The sequence below is a fragment of the Leguminivora glycinivorella genome, chromosome 2 (genome assembly GCF_023078275.1).
Source record: "Leguminivora glycinivorella isolate SPB_JAAS2020 chromosome 2, LegGlyc_1.1, whole genome shotgun sequence".
NCBI lineage: Eukaryota > Metazoa > Arthropoda > Insecta > Lepidoptera > Tortricidae > Leguminivora > Leguminivora glycinivorella.
Genome location: NC_062972.1, coordinates 30,977,544 through 31,003,417, shown reverse-complemented (window position 1 = coordinate 31,003,417; position 25,874 = coordinate 30,977,544). Strand labels below are relative to the sequence as shown.

The window sequence follows — 25,874 nt, the reverse complement described above, 5'->3', positions numbered from 1 at the left end:
TCTTTCCCATCACGGAACAATGGTGTTTCGGACCTTTGGAGGGCGTGCGCGGGGTCGAAGCCAACGCGTAAAGGCCCTTTTGACACTTTAATGAAATGTAAGGGGTACACCGAGCGGATGTTGCCCTTGCCCGTATCATGGGACACACGCAGAGGCAGCACCCGCCAGGGTGTAAGGACTACTTGAGAGTTAATGGAATCTAAATGAACTGGGCTATTTTGATGAAAGTGATGGACTAAATACAAGGCTATGGATAAAAAACCGGACGCCTGCCTAATAAAACGGTATGCCAATTATTATACTATTAATTAATCGATTTCGGTATTGGTATGGTGTAGAAGGGGTACTTTTTGCGCTAAGGGAGATTTAAATAATTAATATTAATGTAGTCAGTTCAAATAGTTCCGAAATCCTACATTATGAAGCAACCTTGCCAGCGTCACCTTTTACCCACCAGCCCTCCACCCGCCAACCTGCAGAGCAGTATGGTCTGTCTCCATCCTCTAGTCAGAGGCAGTGCCACTCCTTATCTACTGTTGTGTGGTAAAATAGCTTACTTGTCCCCAGCGCAGCACATGTGCGGCAGATCGCAGGAGCACTAGGCGGCTGGAGGCACACTCAGTCCGGGGCTACAGTCCTCACTAACCAGCTTAAGGTCGTTACCTACAGTGCAGTAAAAAAAAAAGTATGGTCTCAGGCAGATTACGGGAGCACTCGGTGGTTGGGCGGGCACACGATGGGAGAGCATCACTTCTCACATCACCGTCTTATCTTTACTGGAACTAGAAATATAGCCTCTGGATCTGGTCGTACTGACTCAGTCCAGGATTACTATTCACTTTCTTCTTAACTGCAGTGCAGGTCGCCAGCGCAGCGAACCGTGTGTGGCAGATCGCAGGAACATTCAGCGGCTGGCCGAGCGCTCAATCTAAGGTAACACATACATATGGAATTGTACCAGGTCTCAGCCGCAGGACGTCATAGTGACCCAGTCCAGGATTACCCCTCACTGTCTTCTTACCTGTAGTGCAGTATGATCGCCAGCGCATCGCAACGTGTGAGGCAGATCGCAGGAGCACTAGGCGGCTGGAGGCACACTCAGTCCGGGGCTACAGTCCTCACTAACCAGCTTAAGGTCGTTACCTACAGTGCAGTAAAAAAAAAAGTATGGTCTCAGGCAGATTACGGGAGCACTCGGTGGTTGGGCGGGCACACGATGGGAGAGCATCACTTCTCACATCACCGTCTTATCTTTACTGGAACTAGAAATATAGCCTCTGGATCTGGTCGTACTGACTCAGTCCAGGATTACTATTCACTTTCTTCTTAACTGCAGTGCAGGTCGCCAGCGCAGCGAACCGTGTGTGGCAGATCGCAGGAACATTCAGCGGCTGGCCGAGCGCTCAATCTAAGGTAACACATACATATGGAATTGTACCAGGTCTCAGCCGCAGGACGTCATAGTGACCCAGTCCAGGATTACCCCTCACTGTCTTCTTACCTGTAGTGCAGTATGATCGCCAGCGCATCGCAACGTGTGAGGCAGATCGCAGGAGCATTCAGCGGCTGGCCGCGCGCTCAGTCCGGGGCAGCGCCACTCCGCGCCCGCGCCCGCTACCAATAGCGCCACACCCACCATTAACCACATTCTGGAACAAAGAAATTTAGCTTTGTTTAAAGGGTTAACTAAACTTAAATGTAGTATAAAATCTACATCAGATAGGTTACTATATTGGAGAAATAGGCAAGTTTTAGTATCACGCGGAACGACCGCGCGGAGCGATCCGCTCGACCAATTTTTTTTTTATAGTGCAGTTTGCTCCACGTGACACAAACCAGCCATAAAGTTGCTCATATATTGAACATGCCTTTTATTTTCAAAACATATATTTGTGCATGTTTATTGTGTTCAGAAAATGATTTTCCCCATTTGCCCCTCCCGCTCTAATTTGATTCGTGGTAACTATCGTAGGACAATATTGGCTACTGCACTCAAACATATAATAACAGATCAGCAGTAATTATTTTCAGTGCAATAAGTATACATGCTTGAAAATCGGTGATATCAATCACCATGACTCTAATAAACAGCACCTACAAAGAGTCACCCTGATTAAACCGTCAGTAACGTCAACAGTCCCCGTATAAAAAGTCCATTCTATCCACGCTAGTCGATTATAATCATGAAATCCAATAATAGTCAATTTTCCATTCGAGAACACATAACATTGCACGAGTAATGAACGTATCTAAACGCTCAAACGTTTTGATTCACCTATCCTAACCTTTATTCCAACAGTATAAAGGCAGTAAACTGGTGAAGTGTTGATAATAAGAGCTCCATTTCAAAGCTGCATTCGGCCTCAGGACTCTGAATGAGTAAATACGGTGAATGGAGACTGGCCGATTGGTACTAATGCAGTGCGGGGTTTAAACCTATCGTTAGTTTAAGCATTAAGATCTGTATGAAGCAGATCTGTTGATGAAGTTGGCCGATAGATCTCGCTGTTTAGTGTGCAGGGATTGGTCAAACGCGCAAGTGTATTTTTTAGTAGATTCTACATTTTATTAGGTCACTAAAGTAGGTGTAGTCGGTTGTTTAAATCTAAAAATGGCTTGTGACTTAAACTTAGTCATTTCATTTGACAGGATTGGTCTTTGGTCCTGAGCAAAAAAAAATTAGAAGAAACAGTCTTGATATTTAAACCTTTTTTCTGAAAAAAAATCTTAATGCGCATTAAGAATGACAGAAAAATCTTTTTGGTAACAACTAGTCTTATCTTACATACATACAGACGCATAAAGTACTTAATAAATATTACTAATTTGAGTATGAAGTGCTTTTGTTGTTATAGTCTCGTATTTGGCACTTTATAAATTAGGCTGTTTTCGTATTCAGGTAAATAATCCAATAGGTATTTATTTTATCCACTCAAAGGTTAACTGGAAGAAATCCCTCAGAGGGATAAGTTCGCCTTTGTACTGTCTTCTTTACTGTAATTACTGTGGTTTTTTTATTAATTGTACAATAAAGAGTTTACTACTACTACTACTACTATTTATATCAATACAGAAAATAATTAATGTTCACTTTTGTTGCTCCTCAATCTAACGACTAATCTACGTAATTGCGACAAATAATTAAAAAACCGTCTAAACTCAACGCAAGAGCGTTTAATCGCTAGAAAACTAATAAAGGATTGTGAAAATGAACGATCAGTTCCTTCAGTCGGTCAATTCGAACTTATGTTTTAATGTAAAAATCATGTCATTTAAGTAGATAGGTATTAATGATTTGCGCGAGAATTTATCTTGCACTGAACCTACTGGATGTTTTCTCATTTGTAGTCTGCCTATTTCGCACTCATAGGATAATCACTTTCACAACTTCTCTTTTACACACTTCAGTGCCTGTGATGCTTCCAATTTTATCACTTATCTGCGTCAATAAAATATTTGTCACGTTCTGGAAAATATGTTAGTGTGAGAGTGACAGATGTCGTCTTATACACAAAACTGGAAGCTAAATAGTCATGCTGCAGGGCTATTTATGCTTTCAATTGTATCAGTTATCCACGTGGATAAAACATCTGTCACTCTCACACTGACATATTTGCCAAAACGTGACGTATGTTTTATATAAGTGATAAAATTGCAAGCATACTAGGTCCACTAGTATTTAAGCGCAAACGAAGTGACAGGCAAAATTACACCATCCCATATAAAAACCTAGAGTCGAATCGGCTCCCGGGTTATTACCAAGCTTAATATAACGGGCAATAATGTCCTCAAATTGTCGCTTGGTTCCTTTGTGACCAATTTAGACTAATACCTATAAAGGATGTTGTCGAATGCTTTAGGGAGTCTCGCAATAGACTGATAATAAAGTGTGGAGTAATACAAGTAAAAGTAAATAATATAGGTACATATTATAGTTGTGAGAAGATTTTGCAGGGTTACTATAAAAGAAGGTACTATGAAGTATGTCGTATAAATAAATAGGTGATTTTCAATCAATCAATCAAAATATTCTTTATTCAAATAGGCTTACATTATGCACTTTTAAATGTACAATTTTCATCTTATTAAATATCAGAGCAATTTATTGGTGCAATTTATGCTGTAGGTAAGTACTTTAAAGACTGATACATATGTAGTAAGTACTAAATCTTCAAATATATTTCAAAAATTTCTGTAATTTTGCACGCATGTACTTTGCTCAGTTTCTATCTGTGGAAACTTGTTATTGGCTCATTGTTTTTTATATTATAAGCCTTATTGTAACTTTAGCTGTAAGTTTTCCTAACAAAAAAAAAAAAACAATATTGTTTCAATGTAGTTTGAATTAATAAAATTATATCAATCTAAATTGTATAAAAACTTTGTTCGGCTAAGTGCCATTAATAAAAGTAGGTGCATAATAATTTTCAAAGGAAAAATCAAAATACGAAAATAAACAGAACTAATGAAATTGCTTATCGAATCAGTTAATAAAACAGGCAAACTTTGCTTTGTGTTACTCGTAAAATGTGCAGCAAGTCACATTCCTGAAAAGAATAATTTCAAAACAAATACTTTAAATAACTACGAGATATTTATTAAAAATTTAAAAAATACAGTTTTAGAGTAGGTACGAGTAAATCAAATACTACAAAATCGAATGCAGTTTAACCTAACGTTAGATCTCTTTTGACTCGTTGGGTGACGACATTCGAAAAACTGCGGGGCACTTCTGGATGAGATTAGCCCAGGACCGGGATAAGTGGCGTACACGAAGGGAGGCCTATGCTCAGCAGTGGGCGATTAGCGGCTGAAATGATGATGATGATGAGATCTCTTTTAGATAACCTTCGAGAAAATGAGTAGAATAGGTATGATTATACCATTAATCAAATGAATGAAACAACCAAAAAGCAAATGTTGCAAATAATTATAAATATATTCACATAAATAAATAAAAATTAACCAGATTACTAAACTATATAAAAGTAATACCAAATAGATAAAAACACTAAAGTGTATCGACAAGCCACAATTTTTGAATCTGTCCATAATGTATTTGGGCAAAAAAGTCCTCCAGTTAAATTATGGGTCATTATACTAACCCAAATTCTACAAGTATCCATTCCCTTCAATAAAGCGATTATCTCACGTGTAGATGGGACACTGGGACAGTTCCACTGTATAAGTCAACGTTCGCCCGTCACCCACTACTATCAATAGTCCCGTGCCGAGGCCTTATTCTCAAAGTGTAGCCGCTGGCTCAAGTTATAAGAAAATCGCTATTTTACTTTCTTGCGCTTCTTCTTCTTTAAATCCTGTTACCCTCTGCTGGGGTGTATGGCTCAAATCATATTTCTCCATTGACTCCTTGACAGCTTGGATAACCTCCTCCCACCCTATCCCTAACACCCTGAGTTTTTTTTGTACAGATCAAGTCGATTAGGGCGGCAGGGATTCGGCTGGCCGGAGGTATATTCCAGGGTGAGGACCACGTCTTTCTTTTATAGAGCTTAACCATACTAATATTATAAATGAGAAAGTGTGTGTGTCTGTTTGTTTGTCCGTCTTTCACGGCAAAACGGAGCGACGAATTGACGTGATTTATTAACTAGAGATAGTTGAAAGGATGAAGAGTGACATAGGCTACTTTTTGTCTCTTTCTAACCCCCCACTTCCCTAAAATGGGGGTGGAAGTTTGTCCATACAAACTTCTACCCCCATTTGAGGAAAGTTCCACTATTTTCGAATTTAACGCGAGCGAAGCCGCGGACAAAAGCTAGTAGTGAATATAATTATATTATTTAAATACTTAATGGGGGCTACTATACTGGGACAGGACCATTTTAATAGTAATCGTTATTTCGCTACCGATAAAGGACTAAGTCTTAGGACAAGAAGTTATTTTGTCTCCCTGTACCTACTATCAATAGTCCCATCCCATCGTGGCGAAGCTACGGGCGTGAGTAATAAAAAAGAGTTATTGTCTTGAGCCATATTAGATGTACTCACAACAAGCGAGTTCTTGAAGAACTTTGTTTCCCTTGCATTAAGTTCCTTCCCCGCTCTCTCAATAAGACAGTCTTTCTGGAAAAGTCAGAGAATTTTATCTGTATCGAGAATTGTTCTTCCATCGGACCACACCCGGTCCGCTCGACCGTCGCTCAGTGGAAATGTCCCATTACGTCGTCGCCACACGCGTTGCAGCGGCGATTCTTATACAAGTACTACAGATTACCGCCCGAATGGCCTCTCCACCCGCCTTTATACGCAACGCTGAGGATTATTGTATAAAATTACGCTTTTAGAAAACTCTAGCTGAGCTTTACGGGGCTCGGTCACTTCTGGAGTTTATAGTGGTTTCGATGACTAATAACAATGTGACCAATTCCTCAATTTTGCTTTTAGAAAACTTCTGCTGAGTTTCACGAGGCACGATCTGGAGTTTAGTAGTGGTTTCGATGACTAATAACAATGTGATTAACTCTTCAAATTGTACTGGTACTCTTTATACGCAACGCTGAGGATTATTTTATAAAATTACGCGTTTAGAAAACTCTAGCTGAGCTTTACGGGGCTCGGTCACTTCTGGAGTTTATAGTGGTTTCGATGGATAATAACAATGTGATCAATTCCTCAAATTTGCTTCTAGAAAACTTCTACTGAGTTTCACGAGGCACGATCTGGAGTTTAGTAGTGGTTTCGATGACTAATAACAATGTAACTAACTCTTCAAATTGTACTGGTACTCTTTATACGCAACGCTGAGGATTATTGTATAAAATTACGCTTTTAGAAAACTCTAGCTGAGCTTTACGGGGCTCAGTCACTTGTGGAGTTTATAGTGGTTTCGATGACTAAAAACAATGTGATCAATTCCTCAATTTTGCTTCTAGAAAACTTCTACTGAGTTTCACGAGGCACGATCTGGAGTTTAGTAGTGGTTTCGATGACTAATAACAATGTGATTAACTCTTCAAATTGTACTGATTCCCTATAAACGCAATGCTGGATGATTATTGAATAAAATAGCGCTTTTATAAAACTCTAGACTGAGCTTTACGAGGCACGGTCTCTTCTGCCATTTGTGGTGGTTTCAAAAACAAAGAACGTGATAAACTCTTCTAATTTTACTAATATACTATTATACGTACGTAACGAAAGAAAATTCTGGATTATTTATACGAGAACTGACCAGTTCTGGAGTTTAGTGGTTTCTATCTTAGATGACAAATATTTATGAGCAGCTCTATATGTATGAACTTCTTAAGTTTTATAACTTACCAATACCTGCAATTTATACGAAAAGCTTCCAAAATTTTTAGTCTATAAAACTATATTTCTACCTAGAGTTGGTTGAGTGGAAGTTGGATGAAAATTACGATATTTCTTCGTAATTTTCATCCAAGAGCAGAAAGTCTAAGAGAGGAGCAGAAAATAAGTATTAATATACTAACCAAAGATTGTGTAGCTCTTTATATTTAGAGTTGTGATTTGTTCATTCATTCATTCATTCATTTATTCCTTTATAAAACATAGTTTTACATGTCAACAAAATTACATATAAATACAATTATTCTTCTTTGTTCCGTTCAAATATGCAATAAAATAGAGGTTTTTGACTAAGTGATGTCATTACTAGTATATCTGCAAGTTAGTAAGATTATCATGAATGAATCTCCGCATTATGGTAACCTATTATCATTGCCTATTCGTGCATCAATAAAATAAACGTTTTGTTTTCGTAACATAATAAATCCTTCCCAATAAAACCCCAACATCCTGTACAACACTTCAAACTTTATAGTGTGCTCAAGTTTAGTAACTAAGCAATTTAGTGTCTTAAAAGCGACTGACAATTTTAAGCCACTCTCAATTTATTACGCAGCTACATCGTATGCTGAAACTTGGGACGACATTCGAACTTTATAAATACGTAATCTAGTATTACCCACTTCGTCACACGTTAAATTTGAAAATTGCGGAATACTCATACAAACTTCCACCCTCTTATTTTAGCGAAGTGGGGGGTTAGAAAGAGACATAAAGTAGCCTATGTCACTCTCCACCCCTTCAACTATCTACACTTAAAAAATCACGTCAATTCGTCGCTCCGTTTTGCCGTGAAAGACGGACAAGCAAACAGACACACTCACTTTCTCATTTATAATATTAGTATAGATCTAATACCTTTTAACGAGCAATTTTTCTATATATATGTAAAAAATCCTCTGAAATTTCTTATGTGGGGGTTTTCGAGGGTGAAAAATCGATCTATTAGCTTATTCTTAGGTCCCGGGAGACATAACTTTTTGAATTTTCGAACTCCGAGCGACGCTCATTCGCCCAGGTGACGCCTCGCCTACTGCTTTGTTTACGCTGGGTCTGGGCTAGTGGGTAATGGCCCTGTCTACTAAGCCGATAGTCCTGGGTTCCAATTTGTGTGATGAGCACAGATTGTTCTTAAGTAAATATTTTCTGTATTTTAAGTATTTAGTGAACCCAGGACCATATTAGGTATCACATCAGACTTACGTTGTCAAATTATTTTCGCAGTGCATCTCTCGCAAGACAAATCAACTTATAGCACGTTTTGAACTAGACAGTATGGACAAATAAATAATAATGAAATCAAACTGGCATAAGCGTTCGAATCGGCCGCTTGAATGTTCTTGTCACTAGTTACTTCCGGGTTTACGAGTGTCCGTAAGTTATTGACAAGTTGCTACATATATTATAAAATAATGGGCGATATTGTAGCCTTTGTTCGCAGAAAAAAATCCCTGAAAAAACAAAAGACGCGCGCCATGCTCATCTTTTTTCTCAGTGGCCAGTGCGCGCTATGAATACAACATGCAGGTTTGCCAAGTTACGATATTTGACCATCTATCGTACGGGCGATACGCTTGATGACAAGCAATTACCGCTGCCTATGGACACCTGCAACAGCAGAGGGATTGATATTGATTGCGTTATCACCATTTACGGAGTATGCTGTTCTAAAACAAGGTTCAGGTCATTCGATAGATTACCTATTCGTTTAATACACTCTAATGTAACTTAAAAAAATATAACTCCACTGAATTAAATAAATCTTATAAAATTTTCATCCAATCATTAAAAAGTTTTGTAACTCAAACGAAAAGAAACGATAGCTCAGACTAAGACTGAACTTAGCAATTCAAGAAGTTTCTTTAAAAAGTTGTTAAAATCAATGAAAGATTAATTATGTAAGTGAAAAGCCGCTAATTGATTAAAAAGCCAACGTAATTAAAACCAACCATACATAAATTATCAGGTTAAACAGATCGGTCGCTGAAACATTGTAAACTTTCGACAGAGACCATATAAATAGAAGAGACATGAACGCTTAGCAAAGCTTAAGTCACCTGTCTACGCCTGCAGAGCTAGCACATGATTGGTGCGACTAGACGGCATAGAATATAACCTAACCACAAAATTAAAATTTTGAAAAAAACCCCGACCGCGACATATAGTGGACCGATTTTCATGAAACATGGCTAAGAACACTCCAGATTAACTCAGCCTTCAGACAAAAAAAACTAAATCTAAATCGGTTCGCTAATCGGGAGCTACAATGCCACAGACAGACACATACACAGATAGACAGACAGACAGACAGACAGACAGACAGACAGACAGACACGTCAAACTTATAACACCCCTTCGTTTTTGCGTCGGGGGTTAAAAATAAAATAAAATAAATATTAGGGAAACCTTACACAGATCAACTTAGCCCCAAACTAAGTAAAGCTTGTACTATGCGTGCTAAGCGACGATATACATACTTAAATAGATAAATACATACTTATATACATAGAAAACATCCATGACTCAGGAACAAATATCTGTGCTCATCACACAAATAAATGCCCTTACCGGGATTCGAACCCAGGACCACGGCTTATCAGACAGGGTCACTACCGACTGAGCCAGACCGGTCGTCAAACTGATATACCTTTGATAGACTACCTTTTCTACACTGTTCTTCACCCAGTCCATCCATCTTACCTTAGGCCTTCCACTAATTACCCTTGTATCCATCCACCTACACATTTATCACCCATTTTATTATAATTCCTCCCTTCACAGACTACCTGTCTCTATGTCATTAATACAATTAGGAAACGACACAGATTTAAGAAAAAGGGTATTATTTAATGTTAGTATTTAATGCTCTGAGAAAAACGATGTGTAATCTATGTCGCGGCGACAATTTTATCAGATTTTTGACAATGTTAGAAACCCAAAACATTGTCAACAAAAATCTTAAATGTTCCGAGCTCCTATTTTTTCACATCTAATACTTGTCATGGTTTATTTATAAATACCGTAAAATAAACGTTTGTGTTTATGTAGATACAGTAATTTGGATTTGGATTTGGATTTGGAATTTTTTATGTGGTTTCCACTCAGAATCGCAAGCTCTTTCAATTCTTATAGGAGAAAAAAAGTGTCCCAAGGTTTTTTTCCCATTCCGTTACCATTTTTTCATACATTTTGTATGGCGGTAACGGAATGGAAGGTTCGAAAAAATGTATGAAAATCTTGGGACATTTTTTTTCTCCTATCAGGATCGAAAGACCTCGCGATTCTGAGTATGAATCGCGTAAAAAATACCCATGTTACAAAAAAAGTGGGGTGGACAACTTTGAAAAAAATGGCCCAGATACCTACCTAATTTCTCTTCGCTTACGAGTATTTTATATTCCAAAGGTGTTAAGCTAAATTCACGGCGCTTTAAAATATAAAGCTGAAAGAACTCGTCAAGCGGCAAAGTGGCGCCACCAACAAAAACAGTAGAAACTACAGCCATCCGCTATCTTTATTTTTTCTCGTCTCTTCCCAACTTAATTACCCCGCGATGTCACCAACGTTGAATAAATAACGGAATCCACAAACAATGTGGCCTGTAAGTGTTGCCACCTTTTTTTGTGAACAGTGTGGTGTAAGTGTGGCCACCTTTTTGTGAACAATGTGGTCAAGTGTGGCCATCTTTTTGTGAACCTCGGCCAAGTTGCGAAATATGTTATGAAGTTCGTAAAGGGTGCCCGAGTTTATATGAACCTCGGGTTTTAGACAAAAAGTGGTAGGCCATGGGAATACAATGCTAATTTAATAACCAGAATTAAGAGAACTATAGTTATAGCCAATTAAAGGATATTTATAATAGATTATCATTGAAAAAATATACTTTTGCTCCGATGAGAACTGTTTTTGCCGATACAAAATAATTATGTGTTACATTGGCGCCCAAATTACGGTAGATGGAATATTAGTAGACGCCCTCAGTTCCTATTCTAATTTTGAGAACTACGTGCGTAGCCGAATTCACAAACACTCACGAAACGCTCACGAAACGAAACGCACGTAGATATCTATCTTTATCGCTCTTGCGTATTGGTGCGACAAAACCAGACTACATTTCGCGGCGTTTCGTTTTCGTTTCGCGTCGTAGAAATACCATTCGGCTACGGGGCATCATTGGTGAAGCGATTTAACGATAATTTACATGAAGAAGACGCCTACATAGCAATAAACCGAAGAGAAATTTCCAAAATTGAGAATGTTTTCATGGAAAGTTCCCGGTATTGCTTTTCGCAAAATGGCCAAGCTTTATCTTAAATTTCTATGGCGTTTAATGAGCTGATTATAAACGCCAGTGAAACTCAAACCACAGATTATTAATAAGTTACTAACGTAACAGATCCTTTACTTGCCCGCAAAATGACAAATACCTAAGCTTTATTAAACTAATACTAATAATTTACTACGTAAAACTCAGAAGAATAGTACGTGCCACGCGACTAAACAGGCGGACGCGTGGCGCCTCTCGGCTACTTGTTACCTCGAGGCAACGTTGCAACGCTGTTACTGCGAGCAGGTAGGTACTTAACGCGCGACCGCGAGCGAGTGACGTAGGTCTGCTCAAACATCAGGCGATCACCAACTCTCCAGAACCACTTTAATTTTGCATATCGCTCAGAATAAGATATCGTCATGGTCGTATCAAAATAAAAACAATACCGAGTACTTCGGAAAGCGCTGGCGGCCTAGCGGTAAGAGCGTGCGACTTTCGATCCGGAGGTCGCGGGTTCGAACCCCGGCTCGTACCAATGAGTTTTTCGGAACTTATGTGCGAAATGTCATTTGACATTTGGCAGTCGCTTTTCGGTGAAGGTTTCCTCACGATGTTTTCTCATGAGGAAACCGAACTAATTCCAATAAGGCCTAGTTACCCTTCGGGTTGGAAGGTCAGATGGCAGTCGCTTTCGTAAAACTAGCGCCTACGTCAAATCTTGGGATTAGTTGTCAAAGCGGACCCCAGGCTCCCATGACCCCGTGGCAAATGCCGGGATAAAGCAAGGAGAATGATGACCGAGTACTTCTGAATCGACCCCACATCTCAAATTTATAGTAAATAAATATAACATGTCGCCGTCCGATGAGAAACGGAAACGTACGGAGTGCGAAATCGGCTAACGACTTCCATATATCAGCGAGAGGCATTGCGCTTGACACCGGCCTATACAATCGACGCATTTAATATAGATACGGACAACGTGTCAAAATTATGTATCCACAGTCATAACGTATGAGAAATTCGGCCGTGTATACATATTTTGGCGCTTTGTCCGCATCCATATTTAATAACTTGACGAAGTATAATCCACGTTGCTGATCTAACTTCAGCCCTATCGCGATGAGTAAAGGTATATTAGTGGTAAAACGTTCCTGTTACAGTTTGCCCTACAAACCATAGAGGAATAAGTACGGGAAGATTTGTAACTCCATACATCAGTAAATGATGGTAAATGCGAGTTATTTGTATAGGCATAGTTATAGTGACGTCTAGCGACAATCACGCGTCAATCACGCGTCAAATAGCATGAATTATCAGTACCACTACTCGATACTAGGTGTCAATAATCTCGTCTGGTGATGGTGGTGGTCGAGCCTGTGTGGTGACGGGTTAAGAATTTCACCACCCCCTTTCTTCCCGTGGGTGTCGTAGAAGGCGACTATGGGATATGGGTTAAATTGTGGCGTAGGCGAGAGGCTGGCAACCTGTCACTGCAATGTCACAGTTTCGTTTTCTTTCAACCCCTTATTTGCCAAGAGTGGCACTGAATCTTTAGTAGTATCATGTGTTCTGCCTACCCCTTTATGGGATACAGGCGTGATTGTATGTATTGCATGTAATGTATGTAATAATCTCGTCTGCCAAAAATTTTATATTAGAACCGTTTAATAACTTATATTACAAGCAGAAGGAATTGAAAACAAAATACTGATTAATACTACTGTAATATTAGCTAAAAATTGGTGAGCAGACTCTTCGTTCGACGAGACATCAATTGATAAATAGCAGTACTGATAATTTACGCTACTTGACGCGTGATTGACGCGTGATTATCGCTAGATTAACTATGCCTATACAAATAACTCGCATTTACTGTTGTAGGTCACCCAAAGGGCAATGGAGAGGGCTATGCTAGGAGTCTCTTTGCGAGATCGTATCAGAAAAGAGACCATCCGCAACACAACCAAAGTAACCGATATAGCCCTCCGAATCGCTAAACTTAAGTGGCAGTGGGCGGGGCACATTGCACGTAGAACCGATGGCCGTTGGGGCGGAAAGGTTCTCGAGTGGCGACCGCGTACCGGAAGGCGAACCGTGGGTAGGCCCCTAACAAGGTGGACTGATGACCTGGTGAAGGTCGCAGGAGTCCGCTGGATGCGGGTGGCGCAGGACAGGTCATTGTGGTAATCTTTGGGGGGGATACCCCCATTTGCCAGAATTTCATTTGCCATAATTTTATTTGCCATCCTATTCAACAATCATAATATTGTTTCTCATAACATCTTATGCCATAATCATTGTTTACTATATTAATCTAGTGCCAGAAACTTTGTTTCCCATAAAGTCAGTTTCCATAATGTCATTTGTCAGAATCATCGAAATCCGTAATTACCACATTCCATACCATCATTTGTCATACAAATTAGCGTCCAGAAAAGTCTATTTCCATAATGTGCTTTGGCAGAATCGAAAACTACTATAATAGGTACTAGAAGGACTAGAAAATGAAACTGCTATCAGAAAGTAGGTTAGGTTAGGTTAGAACTGTGACCCCTGGAAAATGAAACTGCTATCAGAAAGTAGGTTAGGTTAGGTTAGAACTGTGAACCTCTGGAAAAGGAAACTGCTTGAAAAGTAGGTTAGGTTAGGTTAGAACTGTGACCCCCCGGAAAATGAAAATACTATCAGACAGTAGGTTAGTTTAGGTTAGAACTGCGACCCCTGGAAAATGAAACTGCTATCAGAAAGTAGGTTAGGTTAGGTTAGAACTGTGACCCCTGGAGAATGAAACTGCTGGAAAAGTAGGTTAGGTTAGGTTAGAACTGAAAAATGAAACTGCTATCAGAAAGTAGGTTAGGTTAGGTAATAATATGGGCAACAATTAATATGGCAATAATTGCTTATGGCGTTTGAATATTCTATGAAACCATATTATTGCACTTAATAATATAGCTAACAAATAGTATGGCATTGTATGATTATGGAAGGTAATATTCGGATAAACAACGAGTATGTCATATGATTTTTATGGTAAACAAATCATTCGGGCAAATGAAATTCAGGCAAGTTAGATTCGGGCAAATGAATATTATGTTAAATGACTGTCGGGCAAACAATAGACAACCCTTTGGGGGAGGCCTATGTCCAGCAGTGGACGTCTTTCGGCTGATATGATGATGATGATGATGATGATGACTGATGTATGGAGTTACTCTTCCCTTACTTATTCCTCTATGCTACAAACAATGTTTAAGGGACCCTTTCATTTGCAGTGCGATTTAGAATTATGAAAGGTTGGTAAAAAACGCCGGTTTTGCCCTTTGTGGAAAGGGTATTTTAATAAGGGACGTTTCCTTTAACGCGTGATGAGTACTTTAAAAGGTTTTTGTGTGGAAGGGATTTTTGTATATTAATTGTATTTTCACAATGGTGGAGTATTTTTGAATTCTCGGTGGCATAATTAAGGGTGCTTTCAAAAAAAACGTCAAAAGAATGTAAAATTGATAGTTTTAGTCGATGAAATACTACACTTTCCGTTATCCAATAGATTTATTTAATTCAAGTTTCAGTTAGAACATCTTCTTATCTTGATTTTTATAAGACTGGATTTTTTAAAACTAACTAAATTAATTATGATTTTTTTTCTAATGCACATTTAGAAAAACTCACGTATAGAGCTGAATTAGCCGATATTATTTGTAAAATTTGGACAATTTTGAATACTAAAACAGGTAAATTTATAATTCGTATATCCTGTACTACAATCATCTCAGACTACATTTTTATTATAAGGTTTTGAAAAAGAGTAAACAAGGCTAAGACGAATTCAATTTTTTTCAGAAATTACCTAAAATTAAGTGACAATTTTTTTGAAAATCAACATCACATCGAAGTAATTTTTGTACCTAATTAATCTGCAACGTTTACTTAAATTGATTTATGCCTTAGTGATTATAAATGGCTATTATTTATTTTCGGCAATTTTTTGAAAACGAGCCTTCACCGGTACAATTATTACCACTTTTGGACATTTTCTCATATTTTGTTAGACCAAGTAGAAAAAGTCCTATAATGTGATATATATTTGTAAACTACTCGCAAAGCCCTTTAATTTGATACCACACACGGTATGATCAAGCGCTCGGTTACGATTTCACTGTTTTTCACACGAAAGCCCTCTTAATTAAAGAGGGGGCAAGCTGTCATTTCTTCACGACACTATAGGTATATAGTAAAAAGCATAGAGTAAGGAAAGAGTTGTAACTCCATACCTCAGTAAATGCAAGTTATTTGTAGTGACATCTAGCGTAAACTATCAGTATGAGTACCACTACTCGACATTAGGTGTAAAGCGGTCACCGTAACCTATGGACGCCTGCAACTCAATGGGTGTCACATTCGCGTTGCCAACCCATTAGAAGCTTGTACACTACCATTTGCTGTGTTAAGTACCTACACAGCAGAAAGGAGTGTACAAGTTCTAAGGAGGGTTCGGGTTGCCGACGACTCAAAGGACAATAGACGGACGGAAAGTTTCACCTAAGGCAGAACTTTCCCAATTTTTTTATTCTTTTTTTTTCTACTCCCGAACTGTTATTCGTCATTTACATGGTCGTGCATAGATCTTTAGAACCCTACATAAAAGTCTATTCCCCAAAGCCAGCGTCCGCCGGCTTTTTGCGTATGCGTGCAGTATCGAAAAATCTGAAAACGCATTGTTTTGGCTCTGTAACCATGGCAACGCATTGTTATGACGATACTGCGCGCGTGCGCGGGAAGGCTTTGGGCAGCTGAGCTGACAGTGCAAACCTTTGCGTCAAAATACAAGAAACAGTGTGAATTTCACCAAAGTGATTCAAGAAAACTATTACAAACTAAGTGCATGGTCGTAGAAAAAGTATTGTATGCAACGGTGTTTAACTGAGTCAAAAAATACTCTTGGCATCTTAATAACAATTTGACGCTACTCGTCTTTTTGACCTCCTTTGAACGCCTGTTGCATAAAATACTATACCCATCTACGTGTGGAATATTTTTTCATACTTCGTATTAGCTATGTCCCCCTTAACTGCGTTGCAACACGCACGCATTAACGACAAAATTGACAATTTGTGCGCCCTCCTGCCGTCTGCAGTCAGACCAGCGAACGACGGTGCCCGGTCCACATATATCCACATATATTAAGGTTAGTATCTTAGCTAATTTAAAGATGAACTATAAGATATGTTTATTGGAAAATCAACTTCAGTTTTATTTGACTTCGATAGTACCACATACATACAACCATTTTGTAACCACGTTTATCGATGCCTAGTCAAAATTATATCCAGCTATATTAAGGTTCGTAAACCTACGGCTAAGGAAACTACAAAATATTTACTTATAAGTTCATCGGCTTCCGAACAAGTATCTTGTCTATGGAGTAATATGATTTAAAAAAAACGCTATTTACTATTAAACTATACTTACCACGAAAACCACTTAACATTTCCATCTACCTAAAACAACAGTTATTTGTTTTACAAGGGGACAAAGTTTTTGTTTATTCACTCATTCCAATATTGATACGCGAGCGCGATTAAGTAACTATTTGTTCAATTAACCTACCAGTTTAGAAAACTATTTTCTGACAATACGTATTTATTAAACGTATTTATTTTTATCTAAAGAGAATATTCATAGAGAAACCACTGTTCTTGTCCTTGTTATACGAATCAAACCGATTTTATTATGTACCGGAATATCGTAATGACAATAATTATAATTCTTGAACTGGCATTTATTGAAACGTGCATTTTACGTATCTGCAATTCTTTGCTTGAAATTATGCTCAAACATGTATTTGTAATTGGTTTCCATTGCTGTGAAGATTTTATATTTATATTACCTATATAGGTAAGTACCGTAAAATTATGCAATATTAGGATTATGCGACGTTCTTGCCAATGTCACTTTTTCCTATTCGCAATTCTGGACAATCTGAATTCTAAGCAATTATTATTTCACCTCATTCGCTATTGTGGACAGTAATTACTTGTGAACAGTGGCGATTCTTCCTGTTCGCAATTCTGCACATTCTGAATTGCACACAATAGGTATTTCGCCTCATTCGCTTCTGTGCACAACCATTATTTGTGTACAGTAGCGATTCTTCCTGTTCGCAATTCTGCACAATCTAAGTTCCACACAATAGGTATTTCGCCTCATTCGCGTCTGTGCACAGCCATTATTTGTATACAGAATAGTTTCTTCCTATTCGCAATTCTGCGCAATCCGAATTCGACGCAATAGGTATTTCACCTCATTCGTTATTGTGCACAGTCATTATTTGTATACAGTACAGTTTCTTCCTCTTCGCGATTCTACGCAATTCGAATTCCACACAATAGGTATTTCGCCTCATGCGCTATTGTGCACTGTCATTATTTGTGTACAGTATAGTTTCTTCCTATTCTCAATTCTACGCAATCTGAATTTGACCCATGACTATTTCACCTCATTTGATTTTATACACAGTCACTACTTGTGTACATTAGCGATTCTTCCTGTTCGCAATTCTACACAATCTCAGCATCCTCAATCCCCTCAAACACGCACAAATAGACACGCAGAAAGTGCTTTCCACGGCGCCCTAGCATAGGCAAAGCTCCATATACTTAGCATTATTAATATTAACTATCGTCATACGCACTGTATATATCTTGTAAACAAAATGTTAAAATCGAACTATAGGCCAATGTTTACTAAATAATTACAGATGTAGTGCGAAAAGCTTTTCCTTCGTATTTTTCAGAAAACGTTCGAATTTTTCATGGTATGATAGTTCACACTGTGACATTTGATGAAGTAGAACTGCTGATAATAGATCAGAACGAAAATCCGCTCATGTTAGGAGATTTCTGCGTTTCTATTTGTGCGTATTTGTGGGGATTGAGAAAGCTGAGATTGTGTAGATTGTGAACAGGAAGAATCGCTTATTTACACAAGTAATGACTGTGTATAAAATCGATTGAGGTGAAATACTAATGGGTCGAATTCAGATTGCGTAGAATTGCGAATAGGAAGAAACTATACTGTACACAAATAATGACAGTGCACAATAGCGCATGAGGCGAAATACCTATTGTGTGGAATTCGAATTGCGTAGAATCGCGAAGAGGAAGAAACTATACTGTATACAAATAATGACTGTGCACAATAACGAATGAGGTGAAATACCTATTGCGTCGAATTCGGATTGCGTAGAATTGCGAATAGGAAGAAACTATTCTGTACACAAATAATGGCTGTGCACAGACGCGAATGAGGATAGATACCTATTGTGTGGAACTTAGATTGTGCAGAATTGCGAACAGGAAGAATCGCTACTGTACACAAATAATGGTTGTGCACAGAAGCGAATGAGGCGAAATACCTATTGTGCGCAATTCAGAATGTGCAGAATTGCGAACAGGAAGAATCGCCACTGTTCACAAGTAATTACTGTCCACAATAGCGAATGAGGTGAAATACCAATTGCGTAGAATTCAGATTGTCCAGAATTGCGAATAGGAAAAAGTGACATTGGCAAGAACGTCGCATAATCCAATATTATTCTTGGTCATTTAATTCAAATATGCTTATTGGTAACTATGACCAATGTGAATTACGCAAGTCTAAATGAAATTATTTGTATAAATTGAAGAAAAAACCTCAGAAATTACTGGAAACAATTTTAGTAACACTCAAATACGCATGAAACCGCGTTAATTTTTCTCACTTTGGTGAAGAAAAAGTATGATCCATAAACCATATTTTTTTCATAAACCAGCCTTTTTAAAAACATAGCCAAAACTTTCCTTTTGCATTGCTTTTGGCTCCTTACTTTCTTAATAATCAAAACCTCCGTAAAACATAGATACGATACCCAACGAAGTGTGTAAAAATATTCTATGATCAATATGGAGATATGAAATGGTGGACTTCGTTTATGCCTTCTAATGGTTTTTTTTTCGTAGTAGAGAAATTTTGTCAAAATATGTGTTAAACTAGCTTTTGCCCGCGGCTTCTCTCGCGTTAGAAAGAGACAAAGAGTAACCTCTGTCACTCTCCATCCTTTCAACTATCTCCACCTAAAAATCACATCAATTCGTCGCTCCGTTTTGCCGTGAAAGACAGACAAACAAACAGACACACACACTTTCCCATTTATAATATTAGTATGGATTGTACTTAATATAGCTATGGAAACATTTTTATATTAAAGGAAAAAATGGAAAAATTTACGCTTCCGGCGGGACTTGAACCCGCATCCTTTTTGCAATCCGTGCAATGCTCTTACCAATTGAGCTACGGAAGCCACGCCGGACTTCGCAAATCTTTCCATGCCTTTCCTCTTGCATTTTTTCCTTTAATATAAAAATGTTTAGAATCGTTAGCAGACGTTTCTGCTTAATAAAAATTAATTTGCTATGGAAACAGTTCACGTTTTACTAGAGTATTCGTAAGCGTTCATTGGCCTACGATACATTAACGGATTTAAGCATCGCAAAATGTAAACGATCGCCGGTTAATGAAAGGCAATATTTGTCTGTTGCGTCTTATTTGTAGTAATCCGCATGCAACCCATAAACAACAAATATTCTTGCCTGTTGTATAAATGGTCTGACCTAGCGGATTGTGACTGCCTGCTAAGCCACGGTCCTGAGTTCGAATCCCGGTAAGGGCATTTATTTGTGTGATGAGCACAGATATTTGTCCCTGAGTCATGGGTGTTTTCTATGTAGTAAATAAAATGTTACTGAGGTTTGAAAGTTAGTTTTGACCCAACTCACCCCAAATTACGGTACCTACATCTTTTTGCTTAAAACGTTTTCATATTAGCCTCAGAAAGACGCTGATTAAATTTCGCGCTTTCAGCAATGAAACATTCTTAAATGCTTTTTCAAAACTATAACTTTAGTTACGGAAAATTATACTCTGAATGGCTGGTGACTCCGGGAACTCACAAGTAAAGTTTTAACTATTTTGATAAAGTTTAAAATTTTACACACGGGTTTGGGAACACACTTTAATATAGTTGAAGCAGCACACCCCAAATATGTAATATACATGGATACCAGAAGCGGCTGGTCCATACAAGACGATTCCCACCGGCTTGCCTAAAATTGATTACTAGTAAAGTACCTATTAATGTTAAGGTAGGTTTCTTTTTGCTCAGTGTTGCCTAGCATAAATCTTCACCACCACTCAATCAATCTTCAATCTTCGCCACTGATGGATACTAACACAAAACATTTGCCTGATTAAGTTCACATAAGCGCACGTGGACTAAATACAAGAAATTGGAGTATTCCGGAAAAAAATTTTGTGCTCATATAGGTGCGTAGCCAATTTTACAAACGCTTAAAATAATATCGTCATCTAGGTATAACTATTTCTATAGCACTTGCGTATTGTCACGACAGAGCTAGACTGCCGGGCGTCTAGCGTCAAAGATGGTCATTTCGGCTACCCCGGCTGGACTCTCTTTCTCTCTCTCCAAAAGTCTCTTGTCACCATGCCTGTTACGGTCTAGCAAGTATTTAAGTGCGAAAGTGACGCATGACATGACAAGTGACAAAAACACGTCCATGATACGGCCACTGACTAGGTATTTGACACAAAATACAATTAAATTATATGTATACTGAAGTGGTCAAAAATAAATAAAACTCACCGAAAACTCGATCCAAATCCCACGGTACCACATCAGTCTTATTAAATCTCAAGAAAACTCGTCGAGTCCGGTAGCGTCTCTTTTTAACGACCCTCAGCTATTTATTGAAACGCTGGAAACAAAAACGCCATTCGAGGAATGCGCTTTTTGAAGAACTGTGGCTTGCTAGTTTTCGAGGCAAGTTTTTAAAGAGATGCTTTTTCAAAGGATTCGTTTAAATTGCAGGTAGCGTTTTTCGTGGAATATTCTTGTCCTTCTTATCTATCTTTAATTATGATATTACTAAATATATTTCATTCTTAAATTTATTTATTTATTTATCGTATGGCAATTAAGACTACAATACACTGTATATACACTATAGCTAGTTCATAATCTAAATTTACATTCCTCCAAGTAGGTAATGGCTGCGCTCGCTGCGTTTTTAAAATCTTCCACTGGGCCATGGTACTTTGTCAGTGGGCACTCAAGGACAATATGCCGAACAGTTTGCTTTGGGCATCCGCATTCGCAACACTCCCGCTCGCTCCATCCCCATTTTTTCCGGAGGTAGGCGCAATGTCCGATTCCCGTTCTCAATCGGTTAAGCATGCACCAGACACGACGTGATTCAGTGAACCCAGGCGCGCGGCTCTGCGGAACTAGCTCGAAGAGATCAGGGGAGACGCCAGCCTGCGACCATTCTTCGGACCAGGCGTCACTCAGGTTCCACACAGAGCGCGGTTGGTGGATGAGGAGAGCCGGGGGATTTCTAGACTTTAACCTTGTGCATCTAAACTCAGCCAAGTCCCTGTTAAGAGGCAATCGCTCCTTGAAAACTTTCGTAGGGTTTTATGGAATGAACTTAACTATTTTATACTAGCGACTTAATATTACCTACATAGCCAATTATTTAGATCAAATTGTCCTTACACCCTCGGATGCTATCCCATGAACGGGCAATGACAGCACTGCAACATAGTGACGGCTATCCAAAAAAAAACATAACTATCCAAAAAACATAAGTTTTTAGTTAACAACGCCATCTAGGTCGCGCCGTCATAACGAACGCAATGCAAAGACACCTATCGATTTAGCTCGCTTAGAAGCGACAGGGGGCGCTAATGTCACTATGGCGAATAGTGGGAATAGACGCGTGGGGGACGGGAACAATGTCATGTTTGCATTAATGACCTGGACGCCGATCAAAATCTAGTGAACTCTAAGACGAAAGTTGTCATTTTGTGTTTAGTGACGGTGTTCCGCGAGATTGAATGGTAAGTATGACAATTTTCTTATGGAACATTGTATCAATCCTTAAAGTGTCACTTTGAACTTGTAATAACTATTCAATATTGAGTTTCATTTTAAAGTAACAGTGTCATTTTTGCTATAATGACACTAGTACTTTAACAATTCTAAACGTGTTGAGATAGATATAGTGACACTGTGCACGTAATGACGGTTTGGCTTTTAACTATTAGGCTTAATGCAGGTTAAAAATAAAGTTGTACTGTACTTTTACTTAAAATGACGTTACGGTCTTACCTCGCTAAAAAGAATTTGCATGAATGAGTCGTCATTATCTGTTTAGTGTCATTTTTGATTGTATTAATTACCATAATTACACTTGCAAAGAAATGGAATACCGCTGTTATGAGTTTAAAGCCACTTTAACTGGTAATGGTAGCTATAAGCGCGTTGACTGATTCTTGTCACTTTAAGTTTTATGTCATGCTTTGCGGTAATTAAAATTACAAAACAGTTAATGATTAATTACCTTCTAGACATATTACGTTTAATACCATTGTTCCATTTAAGTTTAGCACATAAACCTACACAATTTTGATGAAATTCTATGAAAAAGACATTTTACTCTATTTTTTTGTAAAATACCTATAAACAGCGCTAATAAAAATTAAGGTTATTTTTTGTATAATTATTTTTTACAAAGTAATTGCTATTTTTGTGATCTACAAGACACAATTACTAATTTAAGATACAATATAAAAACTATGATTGCTAGTGGATAAATTTCTTGTGCATTAATATAACTAAATTATTAGCCATAAATAAGTATATTTGTTTGTTACAGTAAAAAATGGCTCAACGATATTCAAGGCTCAAAAATTCAAAGCAATCATCAATAGTATAAACACACCAGCATCTACAGATCACCTATTTGCTACATCGCCACGAGCATGCACATTTCAAACGGCCGACTAAACTTCGCGTAAGTTAGGGTATACCACGTCGTCAAAAAAAAATCACACCTCGCGCAAAATCGTTTCAGGTAAAAATATCTCTAATCTTATTGACTATAATCTATCAATATTTGTGTCATTTCAAAGTACAATTAAAGCCCTTTAAGAGAAAAGGTGTACAATTTTCTTAAAAACAATAATCGCCAATCTGCCGTGGTTTAAAAAAAAAGGTATTGATGCGATTTTAATGGGACTCTAGGTGTGCTACCCCAGACGGTTTTAGAAGGAGCTGTAAAGGTGTCATGTGGATCTTTTGCACCCCAAAAGTCACCGAGGACGAACGCCTGCAGAAAAAAAAACCTGCCTTCAAGGTTTTTTTTTCTGCAGGCGCATAGGGGTAAAACACCAGAAAAAGCAGCTCAAGTGGTGGTACTGCTCCTAAACGGACTACGGCAGTAGCAAGTTGCTGAACGCCTAAGCATAATCCGTTTCCGGGTGCGACGAGTCTTTTTGCGATTTCTGGAGACCAGTAGCTACATCAGGAGGCCAGGATCTGAGATAAGATGCTGCACCACCGCTAGAGACGACCGGTACATTGTATCAGCCTCTTTGCGGAACCGCTTTCTTATCGCTCCTGAGCTGCAGATACTGCTGAGAACAGCTCGAAGAACTGTAGTGAGTATCTCCATGATCAGAAGAAGATTGAGGGAGAAGAAAATGTTACCCCAAAGAGCTAACAGAGGCTACCAATTGAAGCCAGAGCCAATACCCCAATCGAATTGCTACAAGGCTTAAGGATTGGACGTTGCAGCAATAGAGGAAAGTTTTGTTCCCCTACGAGACGAAGGAGATCATTTACACTAACTACAGACGCAAAGGGTGTACAGGAGTCAAGGAGAGCAGTTTACACCAGTCTTCATCGAAGAAACAGTCAGTTACGGGAGCGGCTCGTGCATGTTCTGGGGCGGCATTTCCATCGACGGCAAAACGGATCCTCATTATGGAGATCTTAGAAGAACGTATGGTCTCGTACGCTGAGTTTTTTGGACCTGATTTCCAATTCATGCACGTCTACGCCCGTTGCCCTACTGCCTTGATAGTGCGGGACTCCCTGATGCATGAGGCCGGAATGCACCGTAATGGAGTGGCAGCAACGAGCCCCGACCTGAACCCCATCGAACATCTCTGGGATGAGTTAAAACGGCTTGTTTGGTCACGGGATCCTGCTCCAGCCACCCTCAAAGAGCTGGAAGCCGTAGTTATTGAGGAATGGGAAAATATTCCTCAAAAACTGATCGTAACACTGATCAGGTCCATAACTGATCGCATGGAAGCTACAGGAAGGGCCAGAGGGAGGAACACTGGGTTTTAAGGTTAATTTTAAGTAATTTTTTTCGATATTTGTTGATTTTATTGCGTTTGATTTTTTTTAAATTTTAACCTGAATGCACTTTGGTTACTTTTTCCTGACAATTTTAATTTTTGGTATAAAATGTCATGAATTTTATGGATATTAAAATAAATGTTGTATTACTAACGCAAATGTCAAGACTGAAAGAGATTTTTGTTTCTAATATTTTTTTAGTTATATTTTATTGTTTAAGAGGGCAAGCCAGGAGTATTTACACTAGTTTTTAAGGGCAGTAATGCTAAATAGATACAGGGTTTGAGACCGAATGTCATTTAATTCAATAAATTTTAATGTATATACATAAAAGGTGGTTTGATTGCTAATTATTCATTGAAATAAAAGGTAAATTTCATAAAAAATGGCTATAGTGTCATTTTTCCACAAAGTAAAACGAAGATATAAAGTTGTCATGTGTCCCTAAACAAAAATAAATGGAAAAGTGTCACTACCATTTTGTTCAAGCTTAATTATCTTAGAAACAAAATAAAAAAAATACAATTTAGTATTATATCTATCAGGTTTAGTCACAAAACTAACAAGATCTGCCAAAAAATTACAAGTTTGTTGTAAAAATAGTAATTTTTGACAATTCAAAAATTTCAAAACTTTAAACCGTTGTACCCAAAAAAGACGTTTTTCATTTAATGACACTATGTTTTTCAAGGAGCGATTATTCCCGCCAACTGGAATAATAACTGAATACGAATACGATTCTAAGGAACATTATCGAAAGACAGATAGTATCTTAACAAGAACCAATAGTTATTTGTTTTAAAAGGGGCAAAGTTGTTGTTTAACCGCACGTGCCAATATTGATACCCGAGCAAGCAAAAGATTTCAACTCGTTGCACTCGCGGTTCAAAAAGTGGAATCTTGAGCATTGCGAGGGTTTCAAGGCACGAAGATTAAACAAAGTAATTTTCACCACACCAACTGGTGATGAAAAACGGATGATACAGTTGCATTTATCCACAAGAG

At 38.3% G+C, this 25,874-nt stretch overlaps 2 protein-coding genes across 3 annotated transcripts in view; one reads left to right on the top strand and one right to left on the bottom strand.

Annotated features, from left to right (window-relative positions):
- Positions 1-25,874, bottom strand: part of LOC125234653 (leucine-rich repeat-containing protein 15) — a 222,547-nt gene that overhangs the window by 55,048 nt on the left and 141,625 nt on the right. Inside the window, exon 2 of one of the 2 annotated variants that reach the window (XM_048140998.1) lies at positions 1,502-1,649. In XM_048140998.1, the coding sequence (XP_047996955.1) occupies positions 1,502-1,648 (147 nt within the window). In that variant the 5' untranslated portion in view covers position 1,649. Of the gene's footprint in view, positions 1-1,021; positions 1,087-1,501; positions 1,650-25,874 lie in introns of those variants that run through there. The other variant, XM_048140991.1, reaches the window with a different exon arrangement.
- Positions 16,680-25,874, top strand: part of LOC125234672 (lysozyme-like) — a 98,126-nt gene continuing 88,931 nt past the window's right edge. The window contains exon 1 of the mRNA XM_048141016.1: positions 16,680-16,790. The gene's annotated coding sequence lies outside the window, so the exon portion shown is untranslated. The remainder of the gene's footprint in view (positions 16,791-25,874) is intronic.